Source organism: Dichomitus squalens, assembly GCF_000275845.1.
Source record: "Dichomitus squalens LYAD-421 SS1 unplaced genomic scaffold DICSQscaffold_8, whole genome shotgun sequence".
NCBI classification, from domain to species: domain Eukaryota; kingdom Fungi; phylum Basidiomycota; class Agaricomycetes; order Polyporales; family Polyporaceae; genus Dichomitus; species Dichomitus squalens.
The window spans coordinates 590,323-610,957 of NW_006766890.1; the positions used below are offsets into that span (position 1 = coordinate 590,323).

The 20,635-nt window shown below is 55.8% G+C and overlaps 9 protein-coding genes across 9 annotated transcripts; 3 read left to right on the forward strand and 6 right to left on the reverse strand.

Annotated features, from left to right (window-relative positions):
- Positions 1 to 463: 463 nt before the first annotated feature.
- DICSQDRAFT_56858 (uncharacterized protein) lies at positions 464 to 1,422 on the reverse strand (the record flags this gene model as incomplete). The annotated part of the gene is made up of 6 exons (XM_007364258.1): positions 464 to 538; positions 623 to 742; positions 836 to 913; positions 999 to 1,046; positions 1,136 to 1,264; positions 1,330 to 1,422. 6 exons carry the CDS (start codon positions 1,420 to 1,422, stop codon positions 464 to 466), a joined length of 543 nt encoding a protein of 180 aa, XP_007364320.1.
- Positions 1,423 to 2,722: 1,300 nt separating this feature from the next.
- On the reverse strand, positions 2,723 to 3,226 carry DICSQDRAFT_145956 (mitochondrial ribosomal protein L11; the record flags this gene model as incomplete). Its single annotated transcript, XM_007364259.1, has 2 exons — positions 2,723 to 3,130; positions 3,188 to 3,226. The coding sequence occupies 2 exons, from the start codon at positions 3,224 to 3,226 to the stop codon at positions 2,723 to 2,725; spliced, it is 447 nt and encodes a 148-aa protein (XP_007364321.1).
- Positions 3,227 to 3,565: 339 nt separating this feature from the next.
- On the forward strand, positions 3,566 to 5,568 carry DICSQDRAFT_56361 (peptidase; the record flags this gene model as incomplete). The annotated part of the gene is made up of 16 exons (XM_007364260.1): positions 3,566 to 3,679; positions 3,737 to 3,774; positions 3,827 to 3,879; positions 3,936 to 4,046; positions 4,100 to 4,113; positions 4,173 to 4,217; positions 4,271 to 4,354; positions 4,408 to 4,475; positions 4,532 to 4,563; positions 4,614 to 4,726; positions 4,789 to 4,866; positions 4,924 to 4,997; positions 5,064 to 5,150; positions 5,216 to 5,259; positions 5,357 to 5,405; positions 5,463 to 5,568. 16 exons carry the CDS (start codon positions 3,566 to 3,568, stop codon positions 5,566 to 5,568), a joined length of 1,110 nt encoding a protein of 369 aa, XP_007364322.1.
- A 676-nt stretch (positions 5,569 to 6,244) lies between these two features.
- Positions 6,245 to 7,138, reverse strand: DICSQDRAFT_168643 (uncharacterized protein; the record flags this gene model as incomplete). Its single annotated transcript, XM_007364261.1, has 3 exons — positions 6,245 to 6,373; positions 6,570 to 6,890; positions 7,034 to 7,138. The coding sequence occupies 3 exons, from the start codon at positions 7,136 to 7,138 to the stop codon at positions 6,245 to 6,247; spliced, it is 555 nt and encodes a 184-aa protein (XP_007364323.1).
- A 451-nt stretch (positions 7,139 to 7,589) lies between these two features.
- DICSQDRAFT_168644 (uncharacterized protein) lies at positions 7,590 to 9,813 on the reverse strand (the record flags this gene model as incomplete). Its single annotated transcript, XM_007364262.1, has 6 exons — positions 7,590 to 7,626; positions 7,722 to 8,762; positions 8,822 to 9,298; positions 9,355 to 9,405; positions 9,458 to 9,481; positions 9,542 to 9,813. The coding sequence occupies 6 exons, from the start codon at positions 9,811 to 9,813 to the stop codon at positions 7,590 to 7,592; spliced, it is 1,902 nt and encodes a 633-aa protein (XP_007364324.1).
- Positions 9,814 to 11,763: 1,950 nt separating this feature from the next.
- Positions 11,764 to 12,429, forward strand: DICSQDRAFT_26530 (uncharacterized protein; the record flags this gene model as incomplete). Its single annotated transcript, XM_007364263.1, has 4 exons — positions 11,764 to 11,961; positions 12,016 to 12,127; positions 12,178 to 12,272; positions 12,334 to 12,429. Coding segments are annotated over 4 exons (501 nt in total), but the record flags the coding sequence as incomplete, so codon positions are not given.
- An 806-nt stretch (positions 12,430 to 13,235) lies between these two features.
- On the forward strand, positions 13,236 to 14,209 carry DICSQDRAFT_103411 (uncharacterized protein). The gene is made up of 3 exons (XM_007364264.1): positions 13,236 to 13,415; positions 13,499 to 13,539; positions 13,636 to 14,209. The coding sequence occupies exons 1-3, from the start codon at positions 13,276 to 13,278 to the stop codon at positions 13,875 to 13,877; spliced, it is 423 nt and encodes a 140-aa protein (XP_007364326.1). The 5' UTR covers positions 13,236 to 13,275; the 3' UTR covers positions 13,878 to 14,209.
- Positions 14,210 to 14,296: 87 nt separating this feature from the next.
- On the reverse strand, positions 14,297 to 16,894 carry DICSQDRAFT_179654 (uncharacterized protein; the record flags this gene model as incomplete). The annotated part of the gene is made up of 5 exons (XM_007364265.1): positions 14,297 to 15,862; positions 15,914 to 16,225; positions 16,287 to 16,357; positions 16,415 to 16,763; positions 16,838 to 16,894. 5 exons carry the CDS (start codon positions 16,892 to 16,894, stop codon positions 14,297 to 14,299), a joined length of 2,355 nt encoding a protein of 784 aa, XP_007364327.1.
- Positions 16,895 to 17,455: 561 nt separating this feature from the next.
- DICSQDRAFT_168647 (uncharacterized protein) lies at positions 17,456 to 19,585 on the reverse strand (the record flags this gene model as incomplete). Its single annotated transcript, XM_007364266.1, has 11 exons — positions 17,456 to 17,629; positions 17,683 to 17,791; positions 17,849 to 17,973; positions 18,032 to 18,252; positions 18,313 to 18,647; positions 18,708 to 18,920; positions 18,981 to 18,988; positions 19,042 to 19,071; positions 19,137 to 19,244; positions 19,304 to 19,396; positions 19,487 to 19,585. The coding sequence occupies 11 exons, from the start codon at positions 19,583 to 19,585 to the stop codon at positions 17,456 to 17,458; spliced, it is 1,515 nt and encodes a 504-aa protein (XP_007364328.1).
- Between the last annotated feature and the right edge of the window lie 1,050 nt (positions 19,586 to 20,635).

A 20,635-nucleotide genomic window follows, 5' to 3' on the forward strand; every position in this document is an offset into this window, starting at 1 on the left:
TGCGCGCAGTGCATCGCAGGATGCATCTCGGGTCGTCCGACGTCACAACACAGGGCAAGATCTGACAACAAAAGTATCGACACGGTTACCACACTTCGGCGTCGATCTGTTCGGAGCTTTGTCTAACTGTAAGTTAATTTACTGTTTGTATCGGGCAGAACGCGCGGCTACCCGTGGAGTGGGACTCGGGTGGGTGCCAGGGCCCACAAGTCCGGTACCGGAACGGAAACAACGTCCTGTGTTCTCCATTCGTAGCCACGGTAGTTAGTATACAAGGTTGGTACAACGAGATATAGATAAAAAGTGCGGGGGAGAAATGGTACATTTTACTCAAGGTGGGGATGAGTGGGAACGAGATGGGATGAGTAGCAGCAGCAGGCAGCAATGACGACCGCGTGGAAGCGCGCGAGGACTTCTGACACGAAAGCAAGGACGAATCGACGAGGGCTGCCTCGAGGCAGGTTCACAGTCCGAATGCCATCACGAACCGGTACAACATCGCTGTAACCGTTACCGTGTCCATGAGCGGAGGGTGCATCTGTCCCGGGGCAAGATCGGGAGCCCATCCATCGATTAGCGAGCCACGCCCCTCGGCGGAAAAGAGTTGAGAAGGAAAACGCACCACGACGCCTGCGCCTGCGTTGCGGACAAAGTGAAGCTCCCCGTGGACCTCGCCGATGTTGTATCGCTGAGGTCGTGTGGGTCGGAAAAACGCGATCACGTTGTTGTTCTGATCTTGCAGCTGCGAAGATAATCGATCAGCCTCGCGCCCTCGAAGAGCGTCGTCCCTGTCCAGCGTCGTGTAGATGGGCGGCATGGGAAGGCACACACTTACCACGACGTCATTGTACGAGTTGTTCGCTGGGCACCATCGATACTGGTAGCCGTCTGGGCCGTTGAATATCCTCCCGTTCTGCCCGAGAGACCCGGGGAGCCGGCGTGCGGTCAGAACTGGTGGCGTCCATGCATCGAGAGAACGGGAGCGTTCACACACTCACGTAAACGCGGGGATCCGGGCGGACGAGGTCTGCCATGGGCAGCGTGCTCTGCGAGAAGGCGTGGTGACTATCAGCACAGATCCCTCCGCCCAATCTGATCTGGAGAGGCTAGCCACTCCGAGTGTCCGAGTGCCTACCTTTCCGATTATTGCGCGCCCGAGGCCGCCATTTGGCGCCCACTCCAGCTTCGCGACGCGGTCCTCCTTGTTTGCGCGGATCGCTCTCCAGAGTGTCGTTACACTCTGCCCTTGGCTGTTCGTATCCGTCTGAAACAGGGAAGGTCAGCGCCGCCCGCCGCGGGTGTGCGGGCTCGCACCGAGAGCTTCCGCACCTGGAAGCGGTACAGGACACCGTAGCTGCCAAACAGCTGGCTTTGGCGGGGGTCCTGCGAAGTCCATGAAAGCACTTCGTTACCGGTGGCCATGATCGTCGTCGAGAGTCGTGTACGTTAACGTTATGAGCTGGGAAGCCTCGCAGAAGGAAGTGCAGCCCCGGGAAGTCCTAACGACAAAGTTCAGTGAGGAGGAACGTGAAACCCCCGAGAGCTTTATATGCTCACCCGTAATACGAAATTTTCGATGGGCTCGCACTGATGAGCGGATTTTCGATCGGGAACGTGTCGTGGCGGCAGATAAAGCTGAGTATAAGGATTTCCAACGTGCCTATGGAAGAAGTATGCTGCATGATGTCCTCCAGAGCCTTGCACAGTGGAGTGAGGCCCGAAGTTCCTTTCGGGCCTTGCAGACTGTGATCGAGGAACACGAGGGACCTGTGTAGACGCCATTGGGACCTCGAGACAGCAATAGAAACGGGAGGAGAAGGTCGAGAGGGCTTCGAATGCCACGAAGCAGGGTGTGATTATGTCGAACTGCGCACATTGGCCAGGATGCGATGTGCTTCATTGTGTAAAACAGTCAAAACGCGGATATATCCGTTGGTACACAAAGACGAGTCGTACTTGCCTCTGGGGTCGGTTGCACACGAGGTGCGAGGATGCGATCGCCGATATGGCATGTGGGCTGCAACGAGGTGGTTCGATACTGACTGCCCAGGATGGCGGCCCAAGGCGTGGCTTCAGCGTGCCCAGACTGCCATACGAGGTACAAAGGGCCTCCCCGATCTCTATCAAAGTTCATAGCGGGTGCAGGAATGGGGTGCGTCCATGACAAAACAGACACGAGCCGCATTCTCATCCTCCCCACTAAACCGGCAGGAGCGGTCGTGTTTCGTGGAGTGCTCCGTGCAAAAGGCAGGAGCGCACGCTCCCTGTGGCTCATCTCTAGCCGTTGTACAATAATTTCAGAGCTTAACCTACTTCCACGAACTCTCCTCAGAGATCATGAACTTTCGCAAATGAACTGAACATCCATCCCTCCAGTCGCCCGCTCCCACCATATCCAAGACGCGCAAGGCCCCCCCCCCGCGCTTCTGTCTATCCGCCGCTGACCCGGTGCTGCTTCTGTTCCGTCACGCATGCAGACCATGTCCGACGGCAGAACGCCAGGCAAACGCAGAGAAAGTGACGCTACGGCTCTCGGGTAGAACTCCCTTGGCATATCGTCCCGCAACGTATGTACGGGTACATCATCCAAGCACATGCGTCAGGTATGGTGGCCCGGCGGTCTTCTGCTTGGAATCGAGGTATCCGAGATTAACAATTAGGTCGATACGGTACGATGGAGAAACGGTACGTACGCGCCGAGTGGGGACCGGCACGCACCTGCCTATGGTACCACTTGAATCCCAATCGTCCGCGCCGTCCCGAGGACGCTCTTCGAGATCTTCTCTAACGAAAGGTGCTTGAGGTGCGCGTCGGACTGCTTGATTTTGGCAATCTCATAGACGTGCTTGAGGCTCACAGTGCCCACGATGTCGTGCCCGGGTCGGCCGGTACCCTTTTCTATTCCAGCGGCCTTCTTGAGGAAGTAAGCGGTGGGCGGGGTTTTTGTGATGAATGAGAAGGAGCGGTCGGGCTGGACCAATATTCGAGTGGGAATGGGGATGCCAGGCTCGACGTGGGCTGTACGAGCGTTGAACTCCTTGCAGAAGTCCATAGACTTGACGCCACGAGCACCGAGTGCAGGACCGACCGGGGGAGAGGGGGCAGCCTTGCCAGCAGGGATGAGCAGACGCTACGTGCACACGTGTGAGATGACATGCGAAACGCTGGGAAGATCATGAACACCCACAATAAACTGCGCCTTCGCGTTGAATGCCGCTTTCGACATGGCCGAGGACGGGGAGCAGGGCTAGCCACGACCAGACACCGGTCAGTCGTCGCAGAGAATGGCAGAAAGAGCCAGGAGTGGGCGCCTGTGATCGGAGTCCGAGGACGTCGCATACCCCGGCACGGCAATATCCGGCGCAGACACGACCCAACTCGGCGACCACGCCTGTCGCGCTCAGCGCAGTCTCCCCGCCGTCCCCGTCTTGTCATTACCCTCTCTTGCATCGACCACCTTCTGCGTACCGCGGCCATGAAGTTCCTTGCTCTCCTTGCTCTTGTCTCGGCTGCTGTCGCAACCCCGGCCTCGTTTTCGTTTGGCGACAATGCGCAGGAGCCGATGATGGGCGACGTCCTTCCGACTTCATACCCTGGTTTCGACCTCGACTTGAACGCGCCTCGCCTGGTGCAGCTCGAGGGTCAGGAGGAGCCCATCATCATGACGGAGCTTGAGAAGGTATGCACATGACAATCCTTCTCTAGTTGCGCCATTCACCTCCTGTCATGTATCTAGATTCAAGCGAAGGCTCAGGGCATTCGGTTCTTTGACGTGTAAGCCCTGCTCGTGGTTTATGCACTCCTTTGCACTAATTGAGTGCACCAGAACGGACGCGGTCGATCTCGGCAGTCATGCCCAGCTCAGGGCTTCTGTCAAACGTGTGTAGTTCACCGTTACAACCTGCACCGCCGACACCGAGCTGACGTCGTAATAGCCTCCTACCCTACGCCTAATAATACCCAGACGGTCAAGCCTGTCATTGACACGTTAGAGATACAGAATCTCCACGATACACTTGACAAGTTCACGAGCTTCCGAACACGCTGTGAGTCGCTTCTAGTCTACCTAGGTCAGACCGCAACGCTCACGTGTTCCCAGATTACCGTAGTGAGGTATTACTACGCAATGCGCGCTTGGGCTTGCAGGACATCGTATACTGATTGGTGCCTAGACCGGGAAGGAGAGCCAGCGGTGGCTGCTGAGCAAGATTACTGATGTAAGGCTGCCGGTAATCAATTCATTGCCGGGATCTCACTGCTGCCTGCACAGCTGACGAAGAAGTACGCTCCGAAGTCCTTGCAAAAGAGCATATCTATCCACGAGTTCGGGCACAGCTGGCAGCAGAGCAGCATTGTATGTGCATAGACTGACATTATGCGCCCCGGTCTCACGTAGGCTTCCTCCAGATCGTTAGTATCAACGGCACTTCTACGGATGATGACAGTGTGGTCGTTATCGGCGCCCATTTGGATAGGTTTGTGCTCATTGACAAAAACTGACGTACTGAAGCCTAATGAATGTCCTTGTCAGTACTAACAACTGGCCATTCCTGCCTGCCCCTGGTGAGGAAGTCATGTGGTTCGTCGAAGAACTCTTCTGACAGCAGTCTCAGGTGCGGACGATGACGGCTCAGGATCAACAAGCATCTTGGAAGCCTACCGCGCTTTGGTTGCTGCAGGCTTCCAGCCAGAGCGCACCGTCGAGTTCCACTGGTACTCCGCCGAGGTATGTTTCATGCTTCCGCGGCTCAGAAGCGTGCAGATGTGAATACGCCTGAACCTCAACAGGAAGGAGGACTCCTCGGATCTCAGGCGATTGCGAAGTCTTACGAGAGTCGCGGTATCAACGTGGCCGCCATGAGCCAGGTTTGCGCTTATCGTCTTGAATCTCGACTTATCACGATCTGACAGCGCTGCCGTCAGTACGACATGACTGCATGGGTCAAGCGCAGCACAAGGGAGGAGGTCGGCATTATCACTGATTACACTGATGTCGAGTCAGTATACCGGCATTGTTCTAGAGCGTTAGCCACACCATCTGATCACCCAAACATCGATTGCAGCTTGACTGAGTTCAACAAGAAACTCGTGGAGCAATACCTCTCTATCCCCTGGGTGGAGACCAAGTGCGGTTATGCGTGCAGCGACCAGTATGTTCCAAAGATCCTTCCGAACGCTCAGCAGTCTTGCTGAAACCCTCCTCCCAATCTCCTAGTGCCTCGTGGCGTAAGGCTGGGTACCCCAGTGTGTTCACGATAGGTGCGCGTATCGGCTTCTTTAATATCGCCTATTCGGACTCATGTTCGCCCCTTCCATTACACCCTTGGGTCCAATTATCGCATTCACATGTCTTCAGAGGCTACCTTCGAGAACTCCAACCATCAGTTCATCCATACTCAGAACGAGTACGCAAACTCCGACGTTTCTCCACACGCCTGTACTGACTTCGGCATCCTTCGCAGCAAATACGACATCTCAGATGAGTTCAGCTTTGAGCACATGCTCGAGTTCTCCAAGCTCGCCGTTGCCTTCGCCATCGAGCTCGGCGGGTGGAAGAAGTCCACGTAGAGGGTGCCTTCTTAGCAGATCCGCTCCCATCCAGCGCTCTTGCATACTACAACATCTTGGACAGTGTATATCTATCTCTGTTTGGGACAGGGACGATTGATGACCCGTAACGCCGCTGTACCCCAGCCTTCATATTATCTGTACGTACGACGATATCTGGTGTTCATTCTCGCAACGCCACGCGTTCCCTTGGAAGCATTCCGTACAGTTGACGTTGGGTGTGCACACCCGTTCCAGAATGTGTGCCGCTGCCGACAGAATAGAGGCGAAGGCGAAGTCGCCCTAATCCCCTGCATGTCCGTGATCGCAACTTAGTTACGTCGGGCGGGCAGCCACACGCCCAAACACCATAACATGTGGCATGCCGGGACATGCGCCTTCCAAGGAGAAGACAGCGAACGCCCATTCCTGACTCGAGGCACGTCCCGTGGTGCATGTACTAGACCCAGAGGCCGGGCGCGATATAGTAGAAATTATTGCCAATCCGTACACGTTACGGCTTTCCCCAGAGCCACAGAAGCAAGTATCAATTGCAGGCTACGATCTTCTCTGTACTACTCGCCGTGGCGTCTGGTAAATCCGCACTCCGACTTGCGCTGCGTACATGCTGCATTCGGACCACGTACACACGCATATGGAGCCCTGGATCAACACAGGGCGCAGAGCGTTCCTCTTTTCAACTATCGGCAGCGAGCATGCTCCAAAATGTTAGGGTGTACCCTCCATACGCGATGACATCGGAGCCCGCCAGGACGGTGTGCACGACTTCGGCTGGCCGCTGGAATTGGAAGCGCTCCAGGACCTTCTGTGAACGGCAGCCGCCAGGAAGTTAGCAAGCGGTCGATCACTCAAACATGCAGCCAAGGCAAGCCGTAGCGGGGTAGGGGAGAATGGAGCCACAGCAAAGGAAACGTAGCCGGCTAGACATTCCGTCGCCGGCGGAGACGAATAGCAAAAATACGGTGGATCAAAACGAGACAGCGACGACACTGAAGACACACCTTCTGAGCACCGTTTCGATAGTCCCACACGAGGACGGCACCATCGCCGTAGCCGCGCGCGAAGAGGGAGTTCATGGTCGACCCGCGGGTGTACCGGGACCCCGATCTCGCGACGGGTGCGCTGCTTGCAGACCGCGAGGCGTTGGCATTCGCGCTAGCTTGACTCGCGACTGCCGGGCGCGCGGCTGTCGCGTTCAGGTTTGGACTCGCACTGTTTGCTTTCGGAGGGGTAGCACGATATCCAAATTCGAGCCAAGGTTTGCGCGCGAAGCCCCCTTCGCGCATGTCGTAGAAATGGACCTGATGATCCATATGATCTACCTGCACGCAACGAATATGGTTAGCCAATGGGTTTCTGACGCTTCCAATTCTGCTCGATACGCCACGTTAGGGTGAAACGGCAGGTGCGAGTATGGATGCTGTTGCGGCGAGTGATGCTGGTGTCAAGTGGGAAAACGACTTACCTCGACAGCAATGAGGCGAGGGTCCTGAGGGTGGACGTGCACCTGAGCCACCTTCCCCGAGACGCGTTCGGTCTCAGCGCGTGACACCGCACCCAGCTTCGTCATTGCGATGCGGTCCCCGGCGGCCGAATAGACTGTCTCATTCCAGGCACAAAATGCTAGTGCTTGGATTGACTGAGTGTGCTCTGTCGGAACACGCACAGAGCTTACGGAAAAACCGCCACGGTCCTTCTTCCGGCTATGCGCGCGTTCAAGCTTCCAGTGGTACACAAATTTATCGTGTCCGCCTGACAGAAAGCTGCCGTCTGCTACCGGTGCGAGGCAGCTGATGCCTCGGTTGGGATAGGCCCGCCCAACTGATCTGTTCTCCATTACTGTCGTATGTGCCTTGTGGTTCAGATCAATACGGCTCGGACGCTGGACGGACAGCGTTCAGCATTGCTCGCTCTTCCATGAGCCCCTTTGGTAACAAGTGCCCGTACCTGAGTACCTTCTACGGTAATCAAAGACACCTGCGATGGGCCTTTATCATAGCCGACGACAGCTGTACCATCGCCTAGTAGGCATGCATCTTCGACGTGTCGAAAATCGTCCTGTACAGGAAGTGAATATTGGTACATGCGCGTCCTGCACAGCCACCCAGTTCAGCGTTCAAGATAGGAAATGAATAGGCGTTGCGGCCACGCACTTCCGTCGTTGATCTATGAAATGGGCTTCGCCACGCATTAGAACGGTGGTGATCGGGCTATCCAAGCTTGCGGGCACTAGGAGCCGTCTCCCTCGAGCGTAGTCTGCCTTCGGTATGACGAGCGTGTGCCCGAGGGTGGCTGAGGATGATGCAGGGGATTCGTCATCATCCTCGTCCAGTGAACTATAGTTCACTTCCTCGCTTGCATGCGACGTAGATCGGCGTGCGGAACGGCGTGGACGATCGGGAGCGCTACGGCGACGCTGAAGCGCCGCCTTCACCGAACTGCCGGGCTGAACCTTACGCAGGGTGCGGGAACCCGCGCTCGATCGTTGTTGTCGATGAGCTGCTGTCGGCTTCTGAACCTTGCTACCAGAATTGATGTCCGAATCGTCCTCGGAAAGGTAAATGCCTTGGCCGGTACTTGGTTTGCTAGCCTCTACCGGTCGCCGTCGGCTAAGTGATTGCACGGGAGGGCTCTCGCCGTCTATGCTCCCATCCGAATCTTCGCCGTTCCGGGAGGGCCGATCAATTCTTCGACGAGGCAACTCTGGCGCTCGACGCGGTGGCGAGTTATCGCGCTCGGAGGTAGATGAGCTGTTGCTCGGACTGGCACCGGTCCGAGTCGTACCAGACGCCGGCGCGGATGGTTGTTGCAATACGAGGTCCGACGTATCATACGTTTGTGGAAGGAAGGGTAGGCCTGTCACCGCGTGTGTGGACTTCTGCGGCGGGATGGACCTGGCCAACGAGGATTCCCTGCTTGACGGGTGACCGGCCTCCATCTCGACATCACTCGAATCTTCTGCGAGGTGTTTCCATTCGCCGTACTCAGCCCTCCCCTCGGATGAGTCCGCGGCCCCCTTGGACCGTGCATTAATGAAAGGGATGGAGCGAAGGGAACCATATTCTGGTGTGTCGTAGCGAACATCTCCGTCTTCTGACGGGCAAACACGAACGCCTTGAATGACGTCTTCCGAAGAAGGGGTTTCGGCACCTCGGGATGCGTAGCTCACAACCGATAATCGGTCATGCGAGTATCTATAAAGTTCATGTCGTCACTGCAGGAAGAGGCACAAACCATCATGGTTCACACGTACAACGGCTCGGGGCTTTGAGGAATTGATCGGTGAGGATGTCGGATGTGCAGAGGGGAGCCTTCCGATTTTTTGTAATGGGAAGATACGGGGACACTGACGTCAGTGGTTGGAAGAGGACGGCGTTGAGATGATGCTGCACCGTAGCTCGACGAGCGGTCCGCATGGCGAGAGAAGCGCAGTGCTTCACTAGAAGACCGACGGGGGCTAACGAAGCAACCGCCAGGACGCGAAACTCGCTCGCTCGCGCTTTCTCCATCGTCATCGACTACGATTGGGTCAGATGCACTTCCGATGCCGGCCCCTTTGATAGCTGCGGCACTTGGACCCTGAGCATCCACACCGGTCAAGTTAGGATAGGGCGGGATGCTCGACTGTGCTAGGTTAGACGGTCCCTCAGTGGCAGCGCAAGTGTAGCCGCCAGGCATTGGGGTCGCACGCAACAGGACCATTTCGAGGTCTTGGACCCGGATGCCCTCACTAAGCGATAAGTATAAGTATTTTCGTCCGCATGTCGTCTATGACTCCATACGCACACGGAAAACAACGATTTAATATCCTCATTGCGTGCAGTGGTATCAGAAATCCTGTCAACATGGGTTTGAACCTACTCCACGCAGTCATTTGCAAGATACGTACCAATCGAAAGCAATGCCGTCCGACCTCAATGACCCTAGCTTCAGCCGCGTCCTCTGGTACTTCAATATTCTCCAGCGAACTCACAAAAGCCGGGGAGCCTTGATCAGCCGCTTGCCCTCTTGAGCCAAGCGAATGGTGGTACCCAGAATCAGGTCGTTGACGTTCTCGTGCCTCAAGTCATGTTTGAGGGATACGGACAGGGAAAGAACTTCCTGTCCCTCCCGCACAAGAGATGCACCTAGGGATGTCGTAGCAGACTGAAACTTGTCCTTTTTGTCATGTGAGATACGAGGCCTGAATACCTCGTCGAGCTTTCGTGGCAGAGGAGAAGCAGAACGTTTGCCAGAGAGGTTCATACGCCGTACAGCAGGCTGCGCGGAAGGAGTAGGGAACAAGAGCTGTAGACGCCCATGGTCTGCAGCGAGAAGTTAGCCAGTGGCTGAAGCTCACAATCCTTTCTCGTGCTGTTCGATGTACGACATCTTTCGCCGGATTGTTCGGTCCCTCTCATGCTATAGAGCTCATGTCTTACAACGAAGATACGCAACCTAACGAAGTGCGGCATTCTCGCAAAGGAAACTCTGCTGTTCCAACTGTCAGATCCTCCCAGTCTTTCACGGGTCTACGCGGTCGAGGTAGGGGACATGCGCAAGGTCGCGGCAGCCACCATAGTCGCGGAGGACATGGCTCTCCATATGTGCATCCGTCCCCGCGCGGACGAGACTGGAGCTTGAGGCCCGCATCAAGGGCTGAACGTCCACTCGGGCGGACGCACGACGGTCTTGCGCCTAAACGTATCCCTCGGTGGGGGGAGAACCGCGTTTCAGTACCAGTTCCGGAACGACCTCCAAAACGACCACGATCAGAGTACACTGACTGTCCTGATACGAAATCCGATCCCTCCCTGACGCCTCTGCTTGTGGAACCGTCTGCCGATGCTGGACCCTCTCAGTGTGAACGTCTCGGGAAAATGTCTTTAGTTGAGATACCGGAGGTACGCAGGAGTCCCATCGACCTCAAATCCACACTGCTCACGGCAACGAATCCCTGTCAGTCGCACGGCGAGCCTCCTGATCCCTCCCACTCAAACCACGGCCGTCGTTTACATCCATCCGATGCTATCCACCCATCTCTCACCATAACACCATCTGGACCGCAAGTCAGCTCGCACACGATTTCTCCCTCTTCGTCTCGACGCAGTCTGGGCCACCATGGCCACACCATGCATCGATCGGAGTCCAATGTTCTCTTGTACGGAAGTAGGAGCGCTTTACGTACTCCCACTTTTCCGATGGACCTCACGCTGAAGGAGGAACATCCCTTATCTGGTGTCCTGCAAACTATCACAGCGTCTTCGTTGCCCATCCGGACGCCCACAGGCTCCCTGCCTTCGGAAACGACGATCCAGCCAGCGCCAGCGCCGATTCCGCCTGTGGAGATTCCTCCTGCGTCTTCACATGGTTGCGTCACCGAAGTTGTTCCTCCCGCCTTGACACACGCTCCGAGATTTCGGTCCGGGACATTAAGAATTGAGCTCCCGCCTCATGTCCGACCTCTTGATCCAAGGCACTTTCTATGTGGACAACCCCAAGTACAGCAGGACGCTGATACTCCCCAGGATCGCGCAGCTAACGCGTCTCTTACCCACAAAGGCGATTCTAGACCCCAGCAATCCGTCCTTATGCAGCCCACTCCATCAGTACATGCTAACCGCCCTAGGGTCGAAGATGAGACGAAGGTCCCGGAAGTCTCGGCGGCGCCAACAGATCCCACATCGGGATACTTCCAACGTGTTGAGCAGGTCCAGATGCGCAGGGAACCTCATGACAAGCCCCGCCGCCTACTAGCTTTGCCCTCAGGTGCTATGCTCAGTGTCACGACGCGCGGGTCCCTGGATCTGGTGGCACAAGACCCCCTTCGATGTACTGCTCTGCGAACGTCAGCGTTTGGGGACTCTGCTCGTCAACTCATAGAGGACGCCTGCATCTTGTTGGGTACTCACAAGCCCGCTATCATCGTCGGTCGGACCGGAAACAGCCAACAGCTGTCTCTTGTCCGGATCAAGGAGGCAAAGGTACGCTGCCCTCTCATTCCTCCGCTTAGATCGCACGCCGGCTAACGCACAGTCAAAGGTCCGAGACCTAGGTACCTTCGATCGTCCGTCCCCAGCAGACAGGAAAGGCGGCGTGAGTGCTGTATGTGCCATGATGCAGCCTGGCAGTTTTGCGGTCGGTGGCTACGACCACATCGTCAACCTGTGGTCGCTACCTGAGGAACGCGATGCCCCACCTGTCCGATCCGCGCCTCTGGCAGCCAGACACACCTCTGCTATCCATTCTCTACTCCCAGTACGCGATACCAGCCATAAGCTGCTCATCGGCGGCGCGGACTGCGCGCTTTCAGTCTACGACTTGTCTTCCGAGCGGACCGTCAATACGCTGAAGCTGTCGAACCCGATATACCATCTTCATCCTGTAGCATCTCCCCATTGCGTGCTCGTCGAGGTAATTCAATCTGTTCTCTACCGACCATGTCAGGCTAATGGCGCTTTCGCATAGCTCGCTCATCGTGAGTTCCAATTCGAGATACGAGACCGTCGCTTGGTCCCTCAGCAGCCGGCCGTCCGGTTCGGGTATCCGAATACCAAGGTGCATGGACGGTATACGAAAGGTCAGTTGCATCAATTAGCAGGGAACACTCAATCATATGTCCTCACCTAGGTGCTGTGGATTCTCATATATTCGCATGTGGCGGCACCGAGGACGGCTGTGTTCGATTGTGGGATATGAGGAAGTCGTCAAATATCCTGCAGACGGTAATGGTCTCATTACTATCGGTTGATGACATTTGTTGACCTGAAGAAAACTGGTACATAGATACCTTGTCTTCCAGGGAAGAAAGTCGCCCAAGTCCATATCAGCAGCTCCCGGATAGTGGCTTGCTCGGAGGATTACCATCTAGCTATCTTGAACTCGGAGAGTGCTTGACTCATCGCCTTAGCACCTTGTTGTGCGTTTAATTTTATCGAATAACTTATGCATGCTCATCTTGGTCTGGCGGAAGCCAGACGTGTGGGCTTCACAAATGATTTTGTCCAGCTGCAGGATGACATCGATGACCGACCAGTTTTTGCATCTATTCCATCTTGAGTGCTGCTCGGAAATCGCGGTAGCGTCGTCATCATCTCTAGGTCCTCCGAATTTAGCACGGCTTCCAGCGTACGACCCCAGGGCAGCGTACCTCGTCTTATGTTCAGAGAGTTCGTAGCAAAACTGCTGCCATTCTGCCGACGGGCCTGCCTGGATTGGCACATATATTTAGCGCTCATACCAGAACAAATCACTAAGAATGATTCATAAAGCCTTATGAATCATTGGCATTGACGTAGAGCACAGTCGTCAATCATGCGCTTGTTTTAGATGCTAGAGCAAGGTGTTCTGCAGGCTTAGGAAGATACAGCGTTGTCTTCAGTGAGGGAATGTCCGGCGCTAAATTCGTGAGGAACGCCTGACAGCGCTCTCCACTCGCTATACCTCTTCAGTGATCTGGAAGGACCTTCAGAGTGTGAGAATTAAGCTCTATGAGGCGGCAGGGACTCCCTCGAAGACTCCGGTAGAGGTATGTCAAGGGGAACATAATCCAGTCTCGAAGTCTCAACAGATGGGCGCCTATATATTTGGTAGTTTCTGCCGACCCCGGCAATTGCCATATCTGCTGGCGGAATGTCCCCCGAAACATTTCGATCTACGACCAGCTGGGACTAGTCAAGGGACATTCACGCGCCGTTCTATTGCTTGTCTTGGCCTACCATCTCAGCCATGAATCGTGGACGTCGTAAAGAAGAAATCGAGCGTGCCTACCAGATCCAAGTGGCCGCAGGTCTACGAGGCGCCGCACAATTCGGTGCGGTGGGCCTGGGTACCGCCGCAATCGCCCACCATTACTGGCCTACCTTCAGGTACATATCCAAGCGCAGTCATTTCTTCGAATACCATGTGACCTTACCGCTGCTCTCCGTTCAAACCACTTGCTCGCGCACAGGAGGCAAACGCTCCCATTCAAAGCCTGGCTCGTCTCAATAGGTTGAGCCGCCGTCCTTTCTTCTCTGAAACACCCCTTCTGACGTACGTGATCTATCGTGTCCCCCTCGGGCCTCCTTGAATGGCTGGCGTACGAAGTCGCCGTGTTCGGCCTATGTATCCACGCGGAGAACGCGCTCCAGGCGCACGAGCTCGAGCAGCGGCTGAAGGAGAACAAGATCCGCCGCGAGGCGCGGGTAGACCTCGCTCGCCGCGGGCTCGTCGCGACCGAGACAGAGATTGCGAAGTGGAAGGAGCAGCGTGAGCGTGCGTTGGATGCGGCGGCTGCGCAGGCGAAGCAGGACGCGACGACGGCGCAAGCGTCCGCGTCCGAGCAGTAGACTTCAAGCTTCTGGTTCCGCATAGCACCCACTGCTATTACGATAAGGGCTTGCACGGATAGACTTTGACATGACAAGCTTGTTGCTCTGGCAGCATACACATAGCGATGCGGTATGTGCACTACGAATGTCGTATAAGCACACGTCATGCGTCATGTCAGGACACATAGATATTCGTGTAGGCGGACGACAGTCGTGAGTAAGTTACGGAGTTGCAGACGTATACATGCGAGGGAGGATATTGCATTGTTGGTTCATACGACAGGAAGCGAGCGATAGCAGATTGTCCGTGGAATTGTTGTCAGGGATTCAAGGAGAATGATGAGACGAAGGATTGCTACAAGCTGCGACGTGAACAAAGATCCGACATTTGGTAGGAGGGAGAATGGTGCGATGGTGCGTATGTATGTATGAAGCGATCATTGTCCATAACCGTAGTCTGGCTGGGAAACCGGCGACGACCACCCGCCCTGGGTAGGCTGGGGCGGGCCAGGGAGGTATTGCGGAGGCCTCGGCGGTGGGCCTGGCGGGTAATAGCCCTGGTTTTGGCCAGGAGGACCAAAGCTGCTCGTTGGCGGCTCATACTGCATGTGCGAAGGCATGCTCGGAGGCGGTGGAGGCGGGGGAAGAGATTGGAACATCGACTGCTGCTGCTGGTATGTTACAGGAGGTGCCGGAAGGCTCGGTCGCCTCTTCGGCGGAGCCTGGGTGGACGGCTGCTGTGGCAGCGACATAGACGAAGACAATTGAGGTGCAGGGCCGGAGAGCGCCAGCTGTTGCCCGTGCGAGAACGATGACTGGGGAGGAGGCGGAGGAGGGACCTGCCCCGGCAACGGCGGGGGAGGCGGTATGGACTGGTAAGGAGTTGCTGAAGGGAAGGACGGCGGTCCGTTCTGCGTGCCGTTATAGTAACCTTGTGGAGGAGGCCCGGGTGGGACAGGCAACGACGACTGTCTTCTCGCATGCTGGGGTTGAGGCGACTGCCTGGACTGAGACTGAGGTTGTGGCAATGGTCTCGAGCCTGTGTGACCTCCGGATGGGCTATCGGACAAGGGAGGAGGCGGGGGAATGTTGTCGAACGACGGTGAATGGTGTCCATATCCGTGAGGTGATTGTTCTGAGGTCGCCGAGTACGGGTGGTGGGACTGCCCTGGTGTCGAGGGAGATAGGGAATAGGCCTGCTGATGCTGCTGCTGCTGCTGACTAGCAGGGGCAGACGCAGGTGGAGGCGGAGGCGGCAGCTGAGGGTAGGACGAACTAGGAAGAGGGTTGTGCGAGAACGACGATGCAGGCGGGGTAGAGGCAGAATGAGGGAATGAGGAAGCCGGCGGGGTGGAGGCAGAGTACGATGAAGTGGGAGGTGTCTGATGTTGAGGGAACGAGGACGATGGAGGTAAGGAGTACTGACTTTGAGGATATGGAGTGGATGAAGGCGGCGGATTCTGCTGAGACGGAGGGTAATAGAGAGATGATGGTTGCGAGACAGACGGATATGACGACGAAGGCGGGGGACCTTGAGCGAACCCAGACTGCGCAGGCGGCAGAGTAGAGAAGCTGGACGAAGGCACCCTTCCCGGACCGACTGCGCCATGCCCAGTGGGAGTCGGTGTCACGGAGGGAGGAGGCAGAAAACCAGACGGCGCCGGCTGGCTGGAATTCAAGGGAACGAAGCCGGATGGTTGGGGCAGTGGCATGAATCCGGACGACTGGGGAGGTAAGCTGTATCGAGGTCTATGGCCGTGTTGAAAAGCGGAAGGTGCGGGAGTCGCAGCTTGTTCATACGCAGGTTGATACGGATCTGGCAGTGGAGCTGAATCGTGATGGTAGGGCTGAGGTCGTCCAGGACTTGAATTGAAAGCGTAGGTTTGGCTACCGTCCGAATAGGTCGATTGATGGAGACTGTGTGACGACTGACTAGAATAGGCAGACTCTGGAGGTGTTGCAGAGGCTGCTCGCGGAAGGTAGCTACCGCCAGTAGGGTGCACCTAACGAGAACGTTGGAGGGCCATAGTAGTGTGACTTGATTGAAGACGTACCGGCATACTTAGTCTCCTATTCCCATGATTTACGCTCAACTCAGCAAATTCGCTCGCGATCCCATCTACAGAGGAGCTGTGTGAGCGCGTTGTTTCGTAAGGGGCTACATAGATGTCCAGCCTCGAGTTCGAGGTTCGCAACGAGGGCGGCAGGTTCTCGCGGCGAATTTCATCTCGACTGTTGGTAGAGCCGTATCTTGACAAGTCGGTGAGAGATGACGACGCTGATTCGCCTAGAGGCACGAATGTCCCGCGGCCGCCGTACTGCCCATTCGTTGGTTTCGTGTTGGCCTTCTTGACTGGAGGGGGTTCCTGTGGAACGCGGAGCCATCAATACCGCGAAACATTGCAGATGTACATGATGGAGACGCACGTCCAGCCAGAATGTCAATTCGAGGTACACTTCCCCACAATACTTGTCCTTGTACATGACCGTGAACCATTCTGGATCGGCGAGGCTTAACAACAGTAGGTCTCAGGCAACAGCATCGGCAGACGCACCATCGGTCTCTCCCTTCGTTAGCACCTCTGTCAGATCAACCTTGGTCTCCCCAATCAAATCCGGCTCTCGAACATCGTCTGCGTAGCAAGCCAGCGCCATGAAATTCCCGCCCTTCACTTTTGGAGGCCCCTTGCCATTGCTCTTGGGTGGTGGTGGAGGTGGCTCAGCACCGGGGACTTGGGGCAGATCATCGCCCGTATCCTCGTACAACTCGAACCGGATTTCCTCGTCCCACTCGGGGTGCTGGCCACCGCGCTTGATGGCCTTGGTGCGCCGCTTCTCGCCATTGAAGACGACTTGGCAGTAAGGGTCTTGTTTTCCTATGTGTCGCTTGTTTGGTAGGTTTCTCTATTAACATGCATGCGCGAAAGGACACTGCCGTGAGTAGCGGGTAGCGTGTTAAGAGTAGTGGGTCCACACACCGCTTTCAAGATGACGACGATGAGTGTGCCGATGTGGCGGCCTTGTCCTTGGGACATCTGTATGCGCTGTGCGGGGGCGTGCAAAATCCGAAAGGCTGTCTGGACTAGTCGGACAGTGTGCAGATGAACCTGGGAGATGGAAGACAGGACCGGGAATTTATTGGGGTCGGCACCAACGTGAGCGCGACAGGTTCAAAGCAGATCACAGCCTTATTCTCGCTACGCGCCGGTCTCGGCTCGTAACGCGCCACCGCGTCTTGACTCTCCTTTAAGCTTTCCTCCGCCCTTGGATCGGGAGGCCGCCTTCGCCACACAACGATGACATACATTGCTTTTCATTGTCGTAAAGCATACAGAGTACACGACTCTAGCCCATAGAACAAGCCCTACTCTCCTATCTAGTACATGAGCATAGATCGATGCCCCGGAAGAACTCCACGGCTTCCGCATCCCGAATCTTCGAGCTTCCCGAGGCATACCAAGACAAAGACGCAGTTCTCCCGCAGTACTCCCCAACACCACCGGCATTTTCATCCCAATCACGCAGCAATGTATTGTACAGCAGGTCTGATGGCAGGCGTTGCGCAGCAAAGTGGTCAGTGTATCCGCGCGATGGAATCACTGGCCGGGCGTGTACGGCTTGCCGTCCGTGAAGATCAGGTGAGGCTTGCGCTGCGCGAGGTCAAGGAGCATCTCGGCGAAGTAGCTGTTCGCCCACGCGAACCACGGGCGGGTGTATGTACCGTCGTAGATGGATATGGACTCGTGAATGAGACCGAGGCCACCAGTGTTCTGTGCAGCATGACGTGAGTTAGAAAATGGACATACTTAAGAGAGCAGCTCACGTTTGCGATCGTATACAAAGAATTGAGGATCTCGGAGTCGCTGTCTGTGCCGTAGATGGCCGAGATGTGGGACATCGGCCACGGGTTCCAAGCATCAACGTGCGGACCGCTATGAGATGAATCTGCTTGTGAGTGCTAAACATTCCCAGAGAAGGTCGAGACATACCCAACACCGCTGAAGTTCCTGGCGGCGTAATAAGGGTTAGCGCGCGACCACACCACCTTGCGGGTTGCTTGGTACGCCGGGTGGGTCTTGTTGAGGAAGCCGAGGTAGGGCAGGGCGAGAAGAGACTAGCGAACAACAATAGATTAATCTCACTACTAGACCTGATCGAGCGCCAAGACGCACAGGAACATTCGCGTCGTCCATGACGTATCTGCTTCCGAAACCGTCGGTCTCGTAGGCGAAGACGTTGTTCACAAGGGTGTGGTCCCAGATCGCCTTAGTAATTGTGGAACTGTACTGACGAGCGAGCTTGCTTATATTTTTCGCCTGGTGAGTTGCGTCGAGGACATCGGCAAGATGCGTGAGCTCGACACTCAGCATTGCATTCGCAGGAGTCAAGAACGCTAACGCCATGCACATAAGGACAAGTGGCCTTGAAATGATGAGCTGTGAGAGACACTCACAGAAAACGCTGATGTCATCCGAGGGACGGTGATGAGTGCCGACCAAGCCAGTATAGGCCCTAGGTGCATTGTTGCCGCCGTTGGGCACAGCAGGCGAGAGCGCACCATTGCCGCCGGTCCAGTTGTAGTATGAGATGAGGTTGAAGTCTTTGTCGAACGTCGGCTGAGACTGCTCCCAAATGACGTTGAAAATCGCGTCAATGGCGGAGAACCAGTTCGCGTTTATGAACGACGAGTCGTTCGTCGCCTGGTAGTACGACCGGGATAGTTTCAGGAACCCGCAGAGCGAGTCGATCTCATACTTGCACTCGAAGACGGTCTGGTTATTGACGGGCCTAAAATCATCGTCAGTCACCGCTGATTGTCTACTAAGTTGTCGCTTAGTGAGCACTCACGGGTTTACGGTGACGCCGTCAGCCCAGTCGTTGTGTGAGGGTGGCAGACCGCTCTCTGGAGGAGGCTGGAAGGCACCGCAGTACGGGTACTGAGAAACATAACGTGCCTCGTTGTTGATGACAGCCTTGACGAGTGTCGCAAGCTCTTTGTCCTGACCCAGCAGTGTGTGATAGTGCGCGAACTGGTTCGCAGTGTCACGTAGCCATTGAGCACTTCATGAGAAGGTGAGTATCTCGAAACGTGTATATGCACTTCCAGAGACTAGAACCCACGTTATATCCTGTTCTAGCCATTCAGTGGTGGTCAATTTCCGCACACTTGGATGGTACTCACGCCCGTGATAATGAAGGCCAAGTTTTCAGTCTAACAGAAACCAGAGCACAGTTTTTCAGTCCTCGGCGCTTCGCCAACCTTGTCTCAATACGTACAGCGTTGAAGTACTTGACAGTGGTATCAAGCGTGTTCGGGAACGTGTTCTCAAACAGACGCGCCAAGTCGGGGTCCTTGAGCCGGGCCTTCATGTCCGTAATGACTTTCTACCGAGAGGGCGTGACGCATCAGGAAGAGTCTGTTGCCAACATGGACAGGAACATACCTCCACCGCGGTGCTGTTGAATGTACGGCACTCGGGAGACGGCCGCATGTACGGCAGTGCCAAGGGCCCAGATGACGGATCACCTTGCGGACTCTATCGCCAGCATGGGATTAACGGTGTACTTCAGAGCGCAACTCGACGCGGCCAACGCGCTCCGAGTTCGCGTGCATGAACATAACGCACCTGTGCATAAGTTGTAAAGTCCGGGCAGTCCGCGGCGACGCCAGCGATAGTGGATGCAGCAACCGCCGCCGATACAAAAGATGCGAATCCGAGCTTCATCTTTACAGTACTCCACGGCCAAGTCGTAAGTCGTCCAAAGGCTGCAGTGCAGAGACCGAGACCGGGGCCGGATTCGTCACTGAAGGCGTCGACGGAGTATGGCGTCCAAATTGTAGCAAAGGCATCGCAGGCCCTTAAGAACGCGTCTGCAACACGTCGGGGTGGCCCATGGTCAAGTCGTGCAATCAAGAAATCACTGCGGGCCGGGGCAGGATGTACTCATTGGAATGATGCACGTTGCTCACGAGGACAGTGTCCACGGGGAATCTCACCCAGCTGACCCGGGCGCGAAGGTGCACGTCGGGAAGTGATGTCACGCCGAAGGACGCTGTAGACTTTCTCGCCCTCGGGCTTCGCAGACAGGTACGTATTTGCGGGAGCAGGCGGAGCCAGGGAGACGGTGGCCGGTACGAAGTAGCTGAGGAGGTGTTGAAGCTCAAGGCAGAGTCCGTCGTGAACATTTGAACGGTCACACCACCGCGCCTTGTCCCAATATGGTAGTACATGGAATTGCGGGTATCCCACAGCATTGAGTACTTGCCAACCTGAGCAAGTGGAAGTTCATGCAGCGGTTTGCACTACAACAGACTGCGTACATGAACCATGAGCGCTGAGCAGCTTTGCAACTCGTCGCGATGATTCTAGAAGGCTATCAGGGGTATCAGACAAGAAAATACCTCATCAGATCCCCATTACATTACTGGTCGCGAACGAACCATGAGCGCATGACCGGCCTATGTCGTCCGTCTGCTCCGTCTTCCGTAAAACATCCCTCTCAGCGTCTAGACCAGTCCACAAGTCCTACTTAGAATCATCATCCAGGCAAAGTCATCAGCAAAATGCCGAGTTATTCGTGAACATATAAGGCCGTTCTACAATCGACGTCGGGACAACTCAGAATATCGGCATCGGTCGTGCGCTTTGCTGCGCTATGACTGCGAACTCGCGCTAAAATGGGCACCACATGTACATACTTGTCACACGACCTCATGACTGGAACCATATCCGTCTTAAACGCTACCGGATACGGTGAGCGTAGCATTAGCATCG

Excerpts from the sequence above, each read along its gene's own strand:
- DICSQDRAFT_103411 (XM_007364264.1), top strand. The coding sequence starts at position 13,276 with ATGAATCGTGGACGTCGTAAAGAAGAAATCGAGCGTGCCTACCAGATC. Across the intron at positions 13,416-13,498 it reads CATTACTGGCCTACCTTCAG|GAGGCAAACGCTCCCATTCA; the intron begins GTACATATCCAA and ends GCTCGCGCACAG. Across the intron at positions 13,540-13,635 it reads AGCCTGGCTCGTCTCAATAG|TCGCCGTGTTCGGCCTATGT; the intron begins GTTGAGCCGCCG and ends TGGCGTACGAAG.